Source organism: Galeopterus variegatus, unplaced genomic scaffold (assembly GCF_000696425.1).
Source record: "Galeopterus variegatus unplaced genomic scaffold, G_variegatus-3.0.2 Scaffold1732, whole genome shotgun sequence".
NCBI classification, from domain to species: domain Eukaryota; kingdom Metazoa; phylum Chordata; class Mammalia; order Dermoptera; family Cynocephalidae; genus Galeopterus; species Galeopterus variegatus.
Genome location: NW_007727843.1, coordinates 267,210 through 286,263, shown reverse-complemented (window position 1 = coordinate 286,263; position 19,054 = coordinate 267,210). Strand labels below are relative to the sequence as shown.

The 19,054-nt window shown below is 53.6% G+C and overlaps 3 protein-coding genes and 1 long non-coding RNA gene across 4 annotated transcripts in view; 2 read left to right on the top strand and 2 right to left on the bottom strand.

The window, feature by feature from the left end:
* The window catches only part of GOLGA1 (golgin A1), a 59,402-nt gene extending 58,305 nt beyond the window's left edge, over positions 1-1,097 (top strand). Inside the window, exon 25 of the transcript XR_550939.1 lies at positions 316-1,097. The gene's annotated coding sequence lies outside the window, so the exon portion shown is untranslated. The remainder of the gene's footprint in view (positions 1-315) is intronic.
* Positions 762-8,585, bottom strand: ARPC5L (actin related protein 2/3 complex, subunit 5-like). Its single transcript, XM_008578639.1, has 3 exons — positions 8,270-8,585; positions 2,611-2,787; positions 762-1,313 (listed from the first exon to the last, which is right to left on the bottom strand). Exons 1-3 carry the CDS (start codon positions 8,504-8,506, stop codon positions 1,251-1,253), a joined length of 477 nt encoding a protein of 158 aa, XP_008576861.1. The 5' UTR covers positions 8,507-8,585; the 3' UTR covers positions 762-1,250.
* Positions 8,586-8,681: 96 nt separating this feature from the next.
* The window catches only part of LOC103595273, a 17,094-nt gene continuing 6,721 nt past the window's right edge, over positions 8,682-19,054 (bottom strand). Inside the window, exons 2-3 of the long non-coding RNA XR_550937.1 lie at positions 12,227-12,230; positions 8,682-9,149 (exon numbers count right to left, since the gene is read on the bottom strand). This is a non-coding gene — a long non-coding RNA (uncharacterized LOC103595273). The remainder of the gene's footprint in view (positions 9,150-12,226; positions 12,231-19,054) is intronic.
* Positions 10,563-14,717, top strand: RPL35 (ribosomal protein L35). The gene is made up of 4 exons (XM_008578636.1): positions 10,563-10,629; positions 10,933-11,069; positions 12,366-12,447; positions 14,537-14,717. The coding sequence occupies exons 1-4, from the start codon at positions 10,627-10,629 to the stop codon at positions 14,684-14,686; spliced, it is 372 nt and encodes a 123-aa protein (XP_008576858.1). The 5' UTR covers positions 10,563-10,626; the 3' UTR covers positions 14,687-14,717.

Below are 19,054 nucleotides of genomic sequence, written 5' to 3'. Positions count from 1 at the left end.
TATATGTAATTTAATGAAACCAAAAGCCTTAGTTCTACCTCTCAAGAATCTTGATGGTTCTGCAGAGGAACTGGTGGGGGGGTGGGGGTGGGGGTGTACTATGTCATTTTGGTCACAATCTATATCCAAGGACCACATGACCTGAAAGAGCTTCAGGAATACGAATGGGATCCTTATCATTAACAGAATGCAAGCTGCAGTTACATGCACTAAAAAAGAAAAGCATTTTTGTCCTTCAAAGATCGCTGTTAGTGGATATAGGGAACAAATTTTTTTGTATCTATTGGCTGATCACTACCTGTTTCTGGCATTTAGTTCCTTAAGGACAACTTGCAAGGCAGCAGTCTGCAGCACAGCAGACCCGGCATCAGCAGGTGGTGACCAGGCATACCTGAGGCCCACCCTCCAGACTCCAAGTGCAATCACACAGACTGAAGACTTTTAAAGCCTTGATCAATTATTAAATGTTTGGCACTTTATTAAATTAAATAAGCTCCAAAATTACATACAAATCAAAGGAGTAAGAAACAATAAATAGTTATTTAGCAAAACGCCTCTCCATATAGCCAGTAGCACTGTAGCCGAGGCTTAGCACACTGCTGTGACAAGAGGGCCTCTAGATTGCCATGCTCGCTCCCCAGGGACAGCTAAGAGGACACACACCTACTCCCTCTCCACATGGAATTTCCAGAACAGTTGAACTCTCATTCATTACCATCCCATTCATTATCATTTTTTTACATACATGAAACACACAGCAATGTATATACTAATAAGCCAAGAGCTTTATTGATGCAGCAGGCACTTTACAATGAACCCAAGAGAGTCCGCCTTCGCTGGGAAGACAGGATGTCTGTACAAACTCTCGGGTTTTTTCCACTTCAAAAAACAAGCTCTTTCTTTTACCACAGCCCTCGGATCTGCACCTGCCCCAGTCATCCCTCCCCCATTTTAAACAGGCAGTACACACAGGTACATCTGACCAGCACTGGCCAGCCACTCTGGTAGACAGTCAAAATGTCAGTTCTGCATTACTCGTACACAAAGGCATAGACTATCAGATCCTGCAAAGGATTTAGGAAACAGTAAGACGATTTCTCCCTCCACCTTGAAAATAAAATACATGTCAGAGGATTCATGTCCTGAAATAGTTTAATAGGGACTTCCTAGGAAGATGGTCCATTGTCAATTCCTTCTTCACCAGCCTGGGCATCCAAAATTCTTCTCAAGGTAACATGAGTCTTTTTTTTTTAAACAGTCTTTCTTGCTGTAAGAACTCTTATAATGGAGCCTAGTCCTCCTACTGCTAAGGCCTGTGGGGGCAGGGAAAGGAAACATGTTAAATGAGACCTGGCTGGCCAAGGGGAGCCTGGCTTGCCAGGGAGATGAAACCATGGACTCCCTGACCTAGATCCCACCATGCCACAGACCCTCTGAAAAAGGATTCCTGTAACAGAGCCCATGTTCTAGGGAAGGAGCCCTGTCCTTGGAGTCAAGGGTCCCGAGAGGTGCCAGCTCTTGAGGCAGAACTGGCTTAAGAACACTCACCAAGCACATGCGGCAGAGCCCATCAGGTTTCCCTTCTGACAAACTCATTGTTACCCACCTGCCAGCACTGCCCTAGGTACGGAAAAGCCCACCAGCCCGCTGCAAGCCGCCTGCCAATAGGGCTGGCACCAAGTCCCCTTAAAGGGATGAAAGGGCCCGGCCTCTGCACTATGCAGAGGGCTTGCTCACTTCCCCGAGCACCACAGCCACCCTCATCTACTGAGCCCAGGCAGAGAGAGGGGAGGCTGAGTAGGCACAGCAGCCCACCAGCAGGACCAGAAGCCACAGCGCAGCACCTAAGCTGCCTCAAGGGACTGACCCACCAGTTAAGAGAAAGACTCTTCAAACTCAACACTGAGCCTCTCAGGAAGGACGGTGTGTTAGCAATAGTCTGGTGTCCTTTAGTTGTAGGCATGCTTTCTGTGCTACTGGGGGTGGTGGGGGAGGGGGGCATAGTGGCACAAAGGACACAGGCTTGACCAAATGCTTTGCTCTTGTACTGACCCAAGTGAAAGGCAGACACAGCCTTTTCTGCTTCAGGTGGATGAAGGCCATATTAACTGACTGTCAAGGAGTCTGCCCACTGCCCCTCTGGCCTGGTGAGGCTGAGGCCATGCATGGCAGGAAGCCCTCAAAGCTGGCTGGAGGGCTCAGCCTGCATTTCTAAGACACCTCCCCCAGCCCCCCCAAAAACTCCCTCTCCTCAGCAGCTGCCTCCACCAATGCAAAGAAATTCTCATGAAGCCCCAACCAACCAGCAAGCCTCCCTCCTACCTAGGACTCCCTGTCTACCTTGCCATGTCATCTCCCTCCACGTCCTGCACCAAGGGTACCCTGTCCTGCCTTGCATTCATCAGCTAAAGAGCAAAATCAACAGCAATTACCAGAGACAGTAGATCCCTACCAGGTGCTTCCTTGGGAGAGGCAAGTGATCAGATGTCCCCTTTCCTCATATACCTACGAGACTGTCCTGTGTTTGTTCTGGAAAATGTGGCCTGCTGATGTGAACCCTAGGGTAGGTAAGTCAGTGGGCTGCCTGCAGGGAGCAATGTGTTCACATACCTTTTCATGCCACTGGAGTAACACTGCGCTGCTATTTTCTGTGGGCTTCTCAAACCCTTTATAAATGTACTTCATTAATAAATCAATGCCGTTTCTGTCCAGCGACTGCACAGCCTGTTCAATTTCACTGCTCTTAAAGTTTGTGAGCACTTTCAGGACCACGCCCTGGGCTCGTTCCTACAGAGGAAAAAGAAAGGGAGTGAGGTCCAGAGCCACAGCTCGGGCACATCCACGTACCCTACCGTGGGCACAGGAACACCACACCAAGTGGTCAGAACTCACCAGAGACACTGCCCAATTTCTAATTCATCTAAGATGGTTGGGGAAAAAAGGCTAAAATTCTTTTATTGGTTTAAATTTCAAGATATCCCTTATTCATGACAATAAGTTATTCCACTTATTTGGAGAGGAGTAAGTGGCTTACTAGAGACAAGCATCACATTTTTTAAGACATCAGCAAGGCCTTAGACTCCACAGGATTACAACGGTCAAGGTCTATTTTTTTTATAAAACAGGTTTTCTTGGCTGCAACTTCCTTCTGCATCATACCCAGTAACAGAGGGGACATTTCTCTCCACCTTTGTGAAGGTGCAGATGCCAGAATCCCAGATGCAGGGAGAACCCTTTCCCTGGGCCAAATTTCAGACAGCCTCAGTGGTGCAGTAAGCACACCTGGATCTTTTCAGCTAGTTTTTAAAAGACAGGAAATCTTTAAAGCATTTAAAGTTCTTCCGCAGATAAAGCCTATTCAATAGCCTATAAAAGCATAACCACTGATATAAGTCCCCCACGGCAATCTAATTTATCTATTTTGTTACTCAGCAGGGGCTGGGCTGACTTCTCACCTCATGAGACCTGGGAAGAAGTAGATGTTTCTTTGGGGAGCTTTTACTATAAATACTGACAGCTTTGATGTCAGAGGACATACCACCCACCTTCCACTGGCGGCTTCCAGGTGGGCAGAGCCTCTTGATAACCTGGGCTTTCCTGAGCCACAGGGAGGGTGGAGGGCACTTCTGCCAACCCTGTAAACTCCTATTTCTGCTTCCTCTTAAAACTTCCCCACCAAAGCAACTGCCCTTGAGGGGTAACCTGCAGTAAAGTCTGACTGAGCTCCCTTGCACCTGGCTCAGTGCTGGGCACTGTATCTGCCCTACTGGACCTCACGGCAACGTGCCCGTGAACTGGAGGTCATTATCATATTCTCATTCTAAAAAGGGAAGAATGAAGGCACAAATGGAGGTCTCCAAACTCTTCATCCAATGCTTTTTATTAAACTACTAAAGAAATTAAAGTGTGCTAAAACTTCTATCTTCCAAGACCTACCCAGGTCAGTGAGGTACCAACTGCTACCAGGAGGGGAATTTATTAAATCTAAAAGAAATTTCTGCCAACAAAACCAGACGATGCCTCCACCAATCTTAGTTGCATCCTGATACCACAGTCTGTGCTGAGATCTGAATGCCCAGCAGGCAAAAGAAAATTACAATCTGAGTTAGGTCCCCAAAGGTGACACCTATTTTAAGCTAAATTACATCAGCCAACTTTCATTTCCTCATGTGAAACACTGGCTTCAGCCAAAAAGCTTCAAAAATAGAACAAGGAATGGCTTCTGCCCAATCAGGTTTCTACTCCTGTTCATGCACCAATCCCCACATGTGAACAGAGCCTCCAGAGCAAAGCTGAATCTCCTGGCTTCCCTAGTGTGGGCTCCATCTTGACTAAGCTCGGTCTACGCCACTAGCGAGCCACTCCCAGCCCCGATTCCCCAGGTCCCTGCTTGGCTCCTATCTATGTTCCACATTCCAGAGGCAGCCCACCCCCCTCCCTCCCATCTTTCAGCTTTGAAATTCCTTTTCCCTAGCCAAACAAGGGCCGGTCCGTTATCAGCCACTGATAACCTTTAACTCATAACTCTTCCAATTTGGTGTCCCCTAAGCAATAAACAAGGTCCCAGAGGCTTAACAGGAAATGCAAGCTAGTTTGCTCTTCACTTAAACCTAGCACAGCTGGCAAACAAAAATCATTCAGAAAATGGACGGGCAAAGGCAAGGATCACATACCTAGTCCATGGGAGGAAAAAAGTCACTGCTTTAGCACCGGTCTGTCAAGCAACCACTACCTCCATTGACAGATAAAGGCCTTCAGCAGGCAAGAGATCTGGGGAGCAATGATGGCATCCCTGCAATCACATGTCACTTATGAAGCTGGCCTCCACACTCAACTGGCTTTAGAGAACACACTGTGGAGGCTAGGGGAACCCTGCCCAGACCTTGCACTCCTCTAGACCTTTCTCAACCATGACACTACTGACAAAATTAGACTGGATAATTCTATGATGTGGGGCTGTCCTGTGCATTGTAGGATGCTCAGCAGCATCCCTGGTCTCTATCCACTAGATACCAATAACACTCCTAAGTTGTGACAATCAAAGTGTCTCCAAACATTTCTGAATTTCCAGGGGGCAGGGGTGAGGTGGAGGTGCAAAATTGCTCAAAATCACTGCTCCAGATAGATCCCTGCTCCAGTGAACCAGAAGCTGCTTCACTGAAGGAGAAAAGAAACTAATTTTATTTTATTAAAAAAGATGACCAGTAAGGGGATCTTAACCCTTGACTTGGTGTTGTCAGCACCACGCTCTCCCAAGTGAGCTAACCGGCCATCCATATATAGGGATCCGAATCCGTGGCCTTGGTATTATCAGCACCACACTCTCCCAAGTGAGCCACGGGCCCACCCTGGAACTATCTTAAACCACCACAAGATCAGGTGCTTTCACACATCTCATCCCAAAAAACCCTTTGCAAAAAGAATAATTATTCCCATTTTATTTTTTATTTTATTTATTTATTTTTTCCTTTTTGTCTTTTTTACTGACCGGTAACGGGATCACAACCCTCGTTGTTGCGCCCGTACCGGGGACCGGAAACGGGATCGCAACCCTCGGTGTTGCGCCCGCACCGCGCTCAGCCAGTGAGCGGGAACTGGTCTCCACATGGGATCCGAACCCTCGGCGGGAGCGCCGCCGTGCTCCCAGACGGTGCACTCTCCAGTGCGCCACCAGGCTGGCCCTTATTCCCATTTTTTTTTTTTTCCTTTTTGTCTTTTTTCGTGACTGGCAACGGATCACAACCCTCAGTGTCGAGCCCGTACCGGACCCGGACCGGCAACAGGATCGCAACCCTCAGTGTTGCACCCGCACCTCGCTCAGCCAGTGAGCAGACCCGGACCGGCAACAGGATCGCAACTCTCAGTGTTGCACCCGCACCTCGCTCAGCCAGTGAGCGACCGGTCTGTACGTGGGATCCGAACCCTCAGCGGGAGCGCCGCTGCACTCCCAAGCGGCGCACTGTAGCAGTGCGCCACCGGGCCGGCCCCACCTTATTCCCATTTTAAAGGCAATGAAAGTGAAGCTCAGGGGAAGGCAAATTACCTGCCCACAGTCACAAAGCTAAGCTGTCCAGCTGGCCTTCAAACCCAAGCTCTTTCTATAATCCCTTGTTGCCACTCTACCTGCAGACCCAAGCTGCACGTGCGGGACACTTGCTGTATCCAGTGATGCGGATGTTGTCCCATGATGCTCCCATGGAACCTATTAGGCCAGCACAGCTGTCTTCCATTTAACAGAGGAGAATGCTGCAGTTGGGAGAGGGTATGTGACCTATCCAGGGTCACACAGCTAGAGCATGATTAGAGCTGGGTCTGTGTGGTTGGTGTGATTTCCCACCATAACACACTTCCCTGTGTGGCCCTAAGACAGAGCCCTTCACCACCCTAATAAACCAACCCCTCTTCCTGCTCCCCTCTCCTCTGTCCCAAGACTCTTAGAAGTCTTATGGCTTAAATTTAATGACCTCCCAAGCTGGCTGGTTAGCTCAGTTGGTTAGAGTGCAGTGTGGTAACACCAAAGTCAAGGGTTTGGATCCCAATACCGCCAGCTACGAGGAAAAAAGTAAAAAAAAAAAATCAATGACCTAATACTTGGCACATGGTAGGGACTCCATAAATATCAGTTCTTTCCTCCTTCCTACCTGGGCCCCACATTTGCCAGGGTTTCAGTTCTCCTCATCTACTAACCTCCCTTTGCCAAATCCCAAGAGGTACATCTCCCTGGTACCAAGGTTTCTGACACTGCCATCAGTGAAGAAAGTACCATCCCCTGGATATGCTAGGCCTAGGCCTCTAAGCGGCCTCCAGGAATCTGACTATCACTAGGCAGGGGAGTACCAAGACATGACCTTCAATAAGTGCCTGCAGCAACAAGACCAAGGCAGTAACTGAGGAAGTCTCGGTCTCCTCATCAGTGGAACGAGGGTCCCGAGCTAAAGGCCTGATCCTGGAGCCCTTTCACCACTAACTGCCCATGAGTCAGGCCCTGCACCAGACCACAGAACCAACCTTTCCTCCTGGGGGCCCTTCCCATGGTCCCATGAAACCAGCAGGGTAAGGGAGGTGATCCTGATGGGGCAGGAAATACAAGTTTGAATCTCCACCTTTGAGAACACATTCTTGTTCAAACAAAGTCTGAAGGTTTTTGTTTTAAAGGCATATTAGGGGAGCACTGCAGGACTCCTCCCAAAAGAGGTGGGCCTGACTTCCCAAGCTGAGTCAACCGATTGAACACCAAGAACCTGATTTATATACAGCGTGAGCCTCCAGCCCTGCCCTGACAAGTGCGGGGGAGGAGAATGCGCTTCCTGTAACACCATTTGAATAAAGAAAAATCCTTCCTCTGAAAGTAAATCAGTTTCCTGTGCTCAAACTGCTAAAGGACCAAGCAGGCTGTGACAATCACCTTTATTTTTAATCTTTTCTAAGTGCCTTTTTTCTGTGGTCACAATAACAGTCATTTCCAGTCGTGGGGCTCTACTTTTACACTTCACTTTATACTGTCTGGTTTTTCTTAGATCTGAACCACTAGTTTTTTCCACTTCTTCCTACCTATGAAGGGTACTGGGGGGGAGCCTAAACTCACTTGTTGAGCGGGGCTGAGACTATCAAGGTCCAAGACCCAAGGTGTTCGGAGGAAGGTGAGAACAGATGAGAAAGGGCGGCATTAAGCTGAAGGGTCAGACTGACTCCGGGGTAGCAGGAGCACGACCTCAGGCCGCAGGGCTGGACTAAGGCTGCAGCCTTTTTCCCCCTTAGGCCTTTTCTTCCCCCCACCCATCCCCCCACCTATTTTCATGTTGTGCTGCAATCGGGCCCAGGAAGGCCCATGAGGACTGTGCCGAGCAGCCCTAGCCGCTCACTTCCTAAGCGGGGACTCACCTCGGCCCCTCCCGCCGACAAAGCCCCATTGAATGGCCCTATTTCCTGCAAGGGAGGGATGGAGTGATTGGACGCCCAAGGAAGGGACACCCTGAAAGGATGAGGCAAGGGGGTTAGTGGAGGGAGAGGACAGCCGCACGGAGGAGGGAGGGACCTGCGGGCCGGAGGCGCGTCCTGTGTGCCTCTGGGGCCGCGCCGGGAGCCTGTCCCCCAGGGTCCAGGGGCCGCGTGGGGATGCGCTGCTGAGGCGGAAGGCGCCGGGGGCCCGGGATGAGGGAACTGGGGAGCCCAGGACTGAGGCGAACGTGGCCCGAGGGGAGCAGGATCGGAAAAGAGTTGGGAGAGTGACCAGAGGGGGTCAGGAGGAAGGGGTGTCGGGAGGCCGGGCCTGAGGGGCCCGAGTGGAGCATGAGGCAAGTGGGAAGGCCGGGCCGGAGGGGAGCGCGAAGGCCGTGCTGCCGCGTCGGGAAGGATATTGCCGCAGGAGCCCATCCACCTCGCTAGGGTCCGGGCCTGGCTCTGCCGCCGCCGCCGCCGCCTCCTCCTGTTCGTCCACGAATTTGTTCTCGTCAAACTCGTCGATGTCCACCCGGCGGAAGCGCGAAGACAGTGTGTTCCGGGCCATGGCGGGAGCTCGGCACCCGCTGGGCCGGCTCCGCTCCGCTCGGCACCGGATCCGGCTCGGGGGCGGGAAGCGGCAGCTCGGGGGCGGGAAACTGCTGCGTAATAACTTCGTATAGCATACATTATACGAAGTTATACGACTCATGAAGCCCCAACCAACCAGCAAGCCTCCCTCCTACCTAGGACTCCCTGTCTACCTTGCCATGTCATCTCCCTCCACGTCCTGCACCAAGGGTACCCTGTCCTGCCTTGCATTCATCAGCTAAAGAGCAAAATCAACAGCAATTACCAGAGACAGTAGATCCCTACCAGGTGCTTCCTTGGGAGAGGCAAGTGATCAGATGTCCCCTTTCCTCATATGCCTACGAGACTGTCCTGTGTTTGTTCTGGAAAATGTGGCCTGCTGATGTGAACCCTAGGGTAGGTAAGTCAGTGGGCTGCCTGCAGGGAGCAATGTGTTCACATACCTTTTCATGCCACTGGAGTAACACTGCGCTGCTATTTTCTGTGGGCTTCTCAAACCCTTTATAAATGTACTTCATTAATAAATCAATGCCGTTTCTGTCCAGCGACTGCACAGCCTGTTCAATTTCACTGCTCTTAAAGTTTGTGAGCACTTTCAGGACCACGCCCTGGGCTCGTTCCTACAGAGGAAAAAGAAAGGGAGTGAGGTCCAGAGCCACAGCTCGGGCACATCCACGTACCCTACCGTGGGCACAGGAACACCACACCAAGTGGTCAGAACTCACCAGAGACACTGCCCAATTTCTAATTCATCTAAGATGGTTGGGGAAAAAAGGCTAAAATTCTTTTATTGGTTTAAATTTCAAGATATCCCTTATTCATGACAATAAGTTATTCCACTTATTTGGAGAGGAGTAAGTGGCTTACTAGAGACAAGCATCACATTTTTTAAGACATCAGCAAGGCCTTAGACTCCACAGGATTACAACGGTCAAGGTCTATTTTTTTTATAAAACAGGTTTTCTTGGCTGCAACTTCCTTCTGCATCATACCCAGTAACAGAGGGGACATTTCTCTCCACCTTTGTGAAGGTGCAGATGCCAGAATCCCAGATGCAGGGAGAACCCTTTCCCTGGGCCAAATTTCAGACAGCCTCAGTGGTGCAGTAAGCACACCTGGATCTTTTCAGCTAGTTTTTAAAAGACAGGAAATCTTTAAAGCATTTAAAGTTCTTCCGCAGATAAAGCCTATTCAATAACCTATAAAAGCATAACCCTGTGTCTTTGTTAATGGCAATGGAGTGACACTAGAGTGCTGATTAACGCCTGCTAGTTAGGGCAGCAATGGAACTACCCAATCAGGAAGCTTGACACCTTCCCCAGTTTGTGAATTCCCATTTAATTTTCGGGACCCCATTCAAGTGTTTGTTCCACTGGGAACGTTAATACCGCCGATATTTTGAGCGATTGTTATGCATCATGTCTTGTGCTAAGAGCTTTACATGTGACTTCTCTAATCCTCATAAATACCCCATTTCACAGGTGAGAAAACAGACTCCGGAGAGAAGGGATTAGCCAAGAGTCTCAACTGCTCCCTGGCAACAGAGCAAGAATTTGAAACCCAGTCGGACTCACTGAAAAAAGGCTATAAAAAAAGCTCTTTCCACTGCCGCCCGCAGATTCCACCAGAACATTTATGGAGTTGGGTTACAGCTGACACCAGCCCTCCCAGCCCAGCTCGCACTTAACATTCCTCCAAGGCAGGCCGCATTGATTCACCTGTGAAAATCCTCAGCCCTCGTGCCCTCGGCACCCCGGCGTCTGGCTCACAGCGGCACAGACCGCGAGCTCCGCAAAGTTTCCCCAGTGAGTGAATGAATGAATGAATGAATGAACGAATTTCAGTCCCTCACTGCGCCATCTCCGGAAAGCCACCGGCCCACCCTGGGCCTCGGTCCCCCCAGGTGAGCCGCTCAGGGACTCACGCCGACCTAGGTAGCCCGCGTCGCCGGGAAGAAGCAGGAAGGGGCGGAGCCGGCCCCTCCCGCCGCGGCGCCATTGGCCGCGCCCGTCGCCACCCGGCAGCAGTTGCAGAGGTCAGCCCCGCCCCTTCCTCTTTCCCTCTGAGCCGGCGGCGGCGGCGGTGGCTCTGGCAGCCATGGTGAGGGCGAGGGAATCGGGCGCCATCCGAGCGCCGTGGGGTGCGGGGGCTGGGCTGGCGGTGTGCGGGATGAGCCCCGGGATCCCATCTGACAGCCGGGCCCGTGGATCGCGGCGTGGGTGGCCTGGCGCCCCCGCACACCCCCTCCGCCGTCTCCCCTGCCGGGCTCGGGCCCGCGTCTTCCAGCCTGCGGAATGAGGGTGGCGGCTCGGCCTGGGGGTCGGGGTGCTGAGCGGGCCACGGCGCGGGTAGAGGGGAGATGGCCTCGCGGGGTGTCCGACCCAGCCCCTTTCTCGAGCGCAGGCTAAGATTAAGGCTCGGGACCTTCGCGGCAAGAAGAAGGAGGAGCTGCTGAAACAGCTGGACGACCTGAAGGTGGAGCTGTCCCAGCTGCGTGTCGCCAAAGTGACAGGCGGCGCGGCGTCCAAGCTGTCCAAGATGTAAGTGACCGGCGGCCGGACCACGGCCCTCTGGGGGTGGGGGACACGCGTGCGTCGGAGCGTTTGTGAGTTTCCAGAGTTGACTTAAGGACCGTCGGGGTGCTCACGCAGAGTGGCCCTGCGCCGCGTGGGAGGCTGCTGTGTGCCTCCCCTCCTCCCCGCCTTTGACCTGGGGTCCCTTTGTCCAGAGTGCCCGTGCTCGGTTCCTCCGGCTGGAGAAAGAACTGGGCATCCCTGAAGACCCGTCTTAATGCTGCCTCCGCAAGCCTAGCAGCACCCTTTGCCCCCTCCTTCCACCAGCGCTTGATTTTTTCCCACACCTTCCGCCACTTGGTAGGTGGGTGCCCTGTACCCCTTACTTGAGTTGTAGGGTAACCTTTGATTTATGTGGATGAGAATCAAGGAGACTTGTGAAAGGAAGATGGGTTAGGAGTCGGTCGACCTGGGTACAAATTCCACTTCTGCCATATCCTACCCGATCCATAGGTTGGCTCACCTCCCAGAGGGATTTTCCCCTCTTTTATAAAATGAGTGCTGCCCTCTGTCCCATCTACCCATCCCACAACCTTCCTGCGGGGGTGGGGGGAGTGAATGAGTTGGGGGACAAATAGCAAAGTTATATGCTGAACCTCCGGACCATGTTTACCAGCCGTCTACTGGGTGACTCATCCCCTAATGTGGTTCATGTTCAACATAACTACAAATTAACTGGCCAAATGTTTCATTGCTCCCTCCTGAGTGGCCTCTCCTTTGCTTCCTTAAGCTGGTCTGTGTGCCCAGCTTGAGGCATGATCCACTGCATCAGCTCATTTAGATTGCCATTGGTTTAGGTCTTCCTAACTCTCAGGATACATTCTTGGCCTGGCGGGTCTTTTCCAGTTCTGCTCACCTCCAACCTGCAGTTTTTCTTTTTGTTTAAGACGACTGGTAAGGGGATCTTAACCCTTGACTTGGCGTTGTCAGCATCACGCTTTCCCACGTGAGCCATGAGCCGGCCCTCAACCTGCAGTTTTTCTTAAGCCTTTACTTCCCTCTCAATGAACGCTTCATAGCTCAAAAGCTCTGGATTCGTCAGCCATCCACTCCCTGTCCCCATTTATGGGGTGCCCATCCCCAGGCCCTCTACGTACTGTCCACAGATCTCACTCGAATAGCACCTTCCTTCTGAATGAATATGGATGGGCTGGTGGGGAATGCCACCACTGCCCCTGCCCTGTGACAGTGTCAGCCCTGAACGAGATGTCTTGGGAAGTGCTGTGTGTCTTCATCATCTTCACTGATGTCTCTGTTTTGTAGTCGAGTTGTCCGCAAATCCATCGCTCGCGTTCTCACCGTCATTAACCAGACTCAGAAAGAAAACCTCAGGAAATTCTACAAGGTGAGTCTAGGCGAGGACGTTGGCTGCACGAAATTAAGTTCTAGCCCTCCCCTGGCCAGGGGGCATTGTGAAGTGGTTCTCCTGCTGGGGCATGTGGGACTGGGAGTGGCTGGGCTCTGCAGAGCCTTTCTGGTTCCTGGCTGGGTTCACCGTCTTACCATTGTCTCACACTGGCATGTGGCACTGAGGCTGCACGTCCTCATGCTGCAGATGTCACAAAATGGTGGTGTGGTGGGGGTCTGGCTGGAGATTTGGGTTTGGAATCCAGCCTTCACAGCTGAGTGAGCTGGGGCAGTTTATGGGAATTAACTGTTTAAATGTTGTAACGCTCTCTCGTTGGCACTTACTGTGTGTCAGTCACTGCCAAGTACCTGACATTGTCATTTTTTAGATGAGGACCCCAAGGCTTAGAGAGGTTAGGCTACCCAGCTTCCCTACAGTCAGTGGAGTGATGGGCCTAGGTTCCAAACCATGACTTGTGGAGGGCTGGATTGAGTGCTCCTGGGAGAATTTCATAGGTGTTTACATGTGGCTACCAAGCACCTGATGTGGCTACAGTGACTAAAGAACTCCTTTTTTTTTTTTTGTCCTTTTTGTGACTGGTAAGGGGATCGCAACCCTTGGCTTGGTGTCGCCCACACCGCGCTCAGCCAGTGAGCGCACCGGCCATCCCTATATAGGATCCAAACCCGCGGCGGGAGCGCCGCTGCACTCCCAGCGCCGCACTCTCCCGAGTGCGCCACGGGGTCAGCCCTAAAGAACTCATTTTTAACGTAAGCAACTTCATGTGGCTAGTGGCTGCTCTGTTGGGCAGCAGAGCTCTAAGGGAGGTTAGTAAATTGGAAAAGGACAAAGGCCAGACCCGTAGCAGCCAATATGAGGGGTGTGGGTAGACGAAGACTTTCCTGCCTCCAGTATCTTCCCAGGCCCTCCTTCATTGTCCTGCGTGGCTTCTTTCTGCAGTTCTCTGCCCACCTGCAGGGGCTTGGTGCTCTCAGAATCCCTTCTTACCTCGTGCACGCCTGCCCCTCCAGGCTGTTGGCAGTTTCCAGGAGGAGCCTGCTGTGACATTCTTCAGAGCTCCTGTGCATGCTCTGCTTCCTGTCCTTTCAGCTCGCAGCCACAGTGCTCGCCTTTGAGGCTGGTGCCAGTTTTTAAGAGAAGCCTTAATTCTTCCCTCCTCCCCACCGATGCACTGCTTGTTCTGTCTTCCCTGTTGGGCTGGGAGCCCCTTGGGCAGGGAGGCCAGCACCCAGCATAGGACCTTGTCCTGTAGAGGGCCCAGGGGACCTTTGCAGAACAAAGAAGAGACCAGTGAGAGCCAGCTTAAGTCTAGAACCCTTGGCCGGGAGCACATGGAGCAGGAATGAGTGGGAGCAGTGGGAGCCAAGGCTGAACAGATGATAGTTCTTTGAAAGCTTTGGGCAGGAGTGGTGCCAGGGTCCTAAAGCAGGAAAATGGCATTGCCTCTCCTGGCAGGATGACCTTGGCCAAGCCAGATCCTCCTCTGAGGCTCGTTATGTGGGAGTGCTATCACAAGCAACACTTGGCAGACCGTCCAGGTGTCTCCCGCCCTCCCTCAACTCCCATCTGCACTAGCACGTGTAACTTGAAGCCAAGGAAGAATAAGCACCCTGGGACTTGGGGGGTGCTGCATACCCCTTGTTGGGTGGTGGTGCAGCTTTGACTCCTGACTGACTGGGAGTCGGCAAGTGGAAGGAGCACGGGGTTGGGAGGCAGACCACTGAGGCGCAGGCTCCGGGCCTGCCACAGCCTTGCTGAGAAGTGGGTGTCTCTGAGCCCAGTAATTCAGTAGATTTACATAAAATGGAGAAGGCCCCACCAGCCTGGGATTTGGGGAAATAAGTGAGCTAGTGAATAGCCTGTTGACCTAGCCCCAGATTGGTGGCCCTTGCTGAGTGACACTGGACGTCCTACAGCTCCTCACACTACGAATCACCTTCCCCATCCCAGCTGGCTCCCTCCCTCCATCCTTCCCCACGTCCCCTGTGCCCTCCCAGGCTCCTTTAGCTCCTGCAGCAGCTCCTGAAACCCCGCTCCTCAAGTTCCTCCACGCTTCCTCTCCCAGGGCAAGAAGTACAAGCCCCTGGATCTGCGGCCCAAGAAAACGCGTGCCATGCGGCGCAGGCTCAACAAGCACGAGGAGAACCTGAAGACCAAGAAGCAGCAGCGGAAGGAACGGCTGTACCCGCTGCGGAAGTTCGCGGTCAAGGCCTGACAGCGCCAATAAACACGAAACTGGCAGGCGCTGCCAAGTGTGTTATTTCCACAGACCGGGCTGGAGAGATGGGATGGGGGCTGAGGCTGGCGGGCCCTGTCTGATGGGTTCCAGGAAGCTGCCCCGGTGTGGGGCCGGCACAGCCCCGGCCACAGTGATGTACTGACTGCCCTGCTGGTTACTTTGGGCCTGTGGCACGGAACAGCCCTGTCTGTGCACCCTTGGCAGGGAGGGGGTGAGGTCTGAGGACTGTCGTAGTAAACTCGAGGGGCCCTGGGTCGTTTGGTCTTATGGTGGATTTGGCTTCTTGCCTGATGAGCAGCTCCAGACACCAAGAGTTTCCCATCTGGGGTGAAGGCACAGGCATGGGCCACATCCAGGACTCCCTGCCAAAGCACCGTATGGGGCTCGGGGTGCAAGTCCTGCCTGCCCCTGGGGGTGGGGGGCTTCCCCTGCTCCCTCTGGTGCTGCAGCCACAGGCCTCACCTTCAGGGTCTCCAGGCACTTTCCTGTGTTGCAGTCCCAGGTTTTGACCTGGAAGTAAAAACAGGTGGGGAGATGAGCCTCAGGCCAGTCTGGCATCTTTGAAATCATGTCTGGGTGAGTCCCAGGCAATTCATTTTAGCCTCTTGTTCTAGGTTTTGTCATCTGCAGTGTCTTAAATGCTCAGCATAGTGTCTGACACAAATTGAAGTGCAGAAGTTTCCTTTTGCCTGAAGCTCTTCAGGTCATAGAAATGTCAATGCCACCACCACTTGGGCTGGCCCAGACCTTAGTGTAGGCTATTAGATACCAGACTAGCACCTTGCTCCCTCCTAGTTAGGGCAAATGAGGATGCAGACGTTTCTAGAAATAGAGTGCTCAGGGAGGGAGCAGGAGGGGCATGGGGTTGGCACTGTGGGGGGTTGGGGTGGTTACCAAGTGGGAGTAGCCAGCACTGGCCAACTGCGACTCATTGGGAGAGAAAGCTATGCTCTTCACCCAGGTGACATGGCCCTTGAGCTGGAAAGGCAGGCTGCCGGTTGTGGGCTTGCATGTGTGGATGGTCTTGTCCCAGGAGCCGGACGCCTGAACAGCAGGCAGCTCTGAGCCCTTGGGGTAGGGCCTGCATGCTCACTGGGCTCCAAAATGGCCTGAGACCCTTTTTTAGGGTCTTGCAGCCAGCAAAGGAGCAACCTGGAACCCAGGGCAGCTCAACTTACCAGGATGCCAGATGCTGAGTGGCACAGGCAGCTGATGTTGCCACTGTGGCCCACTAGTTCCTGGTGGGAGACTGTTGGGGTCCCTACCCGCAGGTCCCAGATGAACAAGGTGGAGTCCCAGCAACCAGTGACATGCGGGCAGCTACCGTGAGTCTGGACCAGCCAGCCCATGCTCAGCCTCCTAGTCCCGAGGCTGGACTTGGAAGCCCATGCCCTTCCCCTGCTCAGCTCCAAGTGGGAAAGTGGTATATGGGGGCTGCTGAGGTGGGGGCCAGGGCAGAGACGAGGCTTACCAGGCAGTCTGCACTGGGTAAGAAGTCACTGCTCTGGACGGGGTCACAGTGCCCAACTAAGGCGCAGGATCTGACCAGACTAGAGGAGAGAGCCCTGAGCTGTGGGAGGTCAGCCCAGAAACCTTGTGGTGCCAGATCCTGGGCCCTGCAGGGCTGCCTGGGTGATGTGACACGGCACAGGGTCTGGGGAGGCTTCCTGGGCCTTGACAGGAGAGGGAGGGCAGTGCAGGCAGGAGGGACCACAGGTGCCGAGGCCTGGAGGCTTGAGCACTGGTAGGGTTGGGGGGAGTCTGAAGGGGCGCTGCAGCCAGATTGGGGGGGAGGGGTGTCAGGCAGCTGGTGTGGGCTTGGGTGGTGGGGAAGCACTGGAGGGTTTGTGCCAGGAGGGCAAGACCTCCAAGGAATGACCTCTCGAGAGCCAAGTGGAGGGTGTGCCCCAGCCCCTCCACATACCTGCACCTCCCAAAGCATCACCTTGTCCCAGCCACCTGATGCCAGCTGCCTCGAGTCAGGGCTGAAGCTGACTGTCTCCACACTCCGTTGGTGACCTGCAGGCACCAGTCCAGGATACCGGGGGGGGGAGGGGGCGCGATGGTGACAAAAGACACAGCAAGGTCTGAAAGAGAACCCAGGCCTGGCTGCTTGCCTCCCGGTCCCACCCAGCCCACTCACCCTTCAGCACCTGCAGACACTTGGCTCTGGCTACATCCCACAGGCGGGTGGTGTGGTCACAGGAGGTGCTGGCAAAGAGGCGGCCATCGGGAGAAGCGGCAGAACTTCACAGAGCCTGGGGCAAGTGGCCATGACGGTGCATGGGTGGCCATGGCTGCCTGCCATGAGGAGGGCACTACTCACCTCCTGCCCTTGCAGCTCAGCCCCTGCTCATTTCTCCAGCTGCGCCTCCTACCTCCCCGCACCCAGACTCTTGCTGCCTGGAGGCAATGCCTGCATTTCCATACTTTGGTCTGGATTGGGCTCAGCTTGGAACACCCAACCCCAGTTTTCCCTCCTGGAAAATCACCAATACCCAAATCAAATGCAAGCACCTCCCGGAAACTTCTAACAACCCAGCCTAAGTGCATCTCCTCCTTGAGCTCCCCAGCCCTAGACTGTGCCTATCAATAGCAGTCGTCAGTCTGCTCTGTCATTGCCTGATTTGCTTTCTTGTTTCAGTAATAACTACAATAGTTCCATCTACTGAGTCCTTACTGGGTGCTGGGCACTCTGCTTGCATTATCTCATCCTATAGGGTAGCAACCATTATCCCCATACTACAGCAGAGAAATGGCTCAGGGAGGTGACAGGACCTCACCAAGATCACAGTTGAAAAAGTGGTAGGAACAACAGGGATGGACCTTGAAGAAGTAAGCCAGTCACAAAAAGGAAAAAGTACTGTATGATTCCACTTATATGACCTAGACAAGTCGAATTCGTAGTGACAGAAAGTAGAACAGTGGTCGCCAGGGCAGGGGACAGGGGAATGGAGAATTGTTTAGTGGGTGTAGAGGTTCAGTTTTGCGGGATGAGAAGAGTTCTGGAGGTTGGTAACACAATATGAATGTACTAAACACTACTGAACTGTACACTTAAATATGGTTAAAATGGTAAATATATGTATGTTTTACCACCATTTTTTAAAGAGTAGATCGGAGTCCAGGTCTGTTAGAGTGAGAATCCCCAGCCCCCAGGTATCAGGACCCTGTCCTCCTGCCCCAGCCCTGCCCAGCCTGTCTTGCAGCAACGCCCAGCTTAAATGTCAGGGGCCACTGTGGCCGTCTCTGCAGAGTGCCAGAACAGACCCAGGCCTCCGTCTCCCTAGCCAGGCTGTGAGCCCCACCTGTGTGACCGCCCAGCCTCCACAGCAGCCTCCTGCTCGGGGTATCCCAGCCACACACACAGCCATCGCCTGAGGCTGTGAGCAGTGTCTGCCCATCGGGGGAGAAGGTGGAGGAGTTAACCTGCAAACAGCACAAAAGTGGTCCCATTCTGGGCAAGAAACACCTGTCTGTGCATCCCTGTCCACAGATTCCTGAGCCTGGGCCAGCCCTAACACTGCCCCAGGGGCCGGGGTGTGGTTGGAGCTTGGACTTAAGGCCTCACTCTACAACCAGAGCCAGAGCCAGAGCCACTGAGCCCTCTCTGGAGCCCTGTAAAACCTGGGCCTGAATCTAGGGACTGGAGCCCCAGGGTCCAGAGCCCATTCTAAAGCTGAAACTGAGAATTGGGAGTTCAAAATCTACTCTAAGTCCCACTTTAGAGCCAGAGCCCCAAGAACACTGGAGTCACCCAGGAGCTCTGAGCTCTCTCTCCAGCCACAGGGCAGACAGAGCCTAGAGCCCATGTGGAGCTGGAGCCCAGAACTGGAATGTAGCGCCTACTCTGAGCCTTCCTCGGTTAGCAGAATCCACTCTCGACTCAGTGTCCAGAGCTGGAGCTCACAGAACACTCTGGAACCCACACTACACAGAACAAGGAACCACATTAGACCCAAAGCCAGGAGCCTAGAGTGCGGGCAGAGCCCGCTGGGCTTCCCCTCCCCGCGGTGCGGGCTGAAGAATTTCACTCTCCCCACGGCCAGCGTTCCCGGGGCCCCGCTGTTCGTGGGCGCCCGGCCCGGCCCCGGCGGGCTGCCTCCTAGGCGGGCGCTGGTCAGACCCGCGGGCCCCGCTAGGGTCAGGGTTGGGGGGAAGGGGAAACTGTGTACAGCGGTCTCCATGGTAATCGGGGCGGGGCGCGCAGCCGCCGTGGGGTCTCTGGGAAGCCACAAGGAGGGACAGCCAGGGAGAGACATGAGCTCGAGGCCGGTGAAGCCGCAGCAGGCAGGGCCGCGGGCGGAACGGAGGAGGGACGTGACGCGCCAGCCGGGGCCGCCC

What these genes read in the sequence shown, in the direction of transcription:
- ARPC5L (XM_008578639.1), bottom strand. Translation starts at nt 8,506, where the DNA reads ATGGCCCGGAACACACTGTCTTCGCGCTTCCGCCGGGTGGACATCGAC. An exon ending in GCTCCACTCGGGCCCCTCAG is followed by an intron (nt 2,788 to 8,269) that starts GCCCGGCCTCCC and finishes TTTCCTCTGTAG; the next exon opens with GAACGAGCCCAGGGCGTGGT. An exon ending in TACTCCAGTGGCATGAAAAG is followed by an intron (nt 1,314 to 2,610) that starts GTATGTGAACAC and finishes CTGCCCCCACAG; the next exon opens with GCCTTAGCAGTAGGAGGACT.
- RPL35 (XM_008578636.1), top strand. An exon ending in GCGTCCAAGCTGTCCAAGAT is followed by an intron (nt 11,070 to 12,365) that starts GTAAGTGACCGG and finishes TCTGTTTTGTAG; the next exon opens with TCGAGTTGTCCGCAAATCCA. An exon ending in ACCTCAGGAAATTCTACAAG is followed by an intron (nt 12,448 to 14,536) that starts GTGAGTCTAGGC and finishes TTCCTCTCCCAG; the next exon opens with GGCAAGAAGTACAAGCCCCT.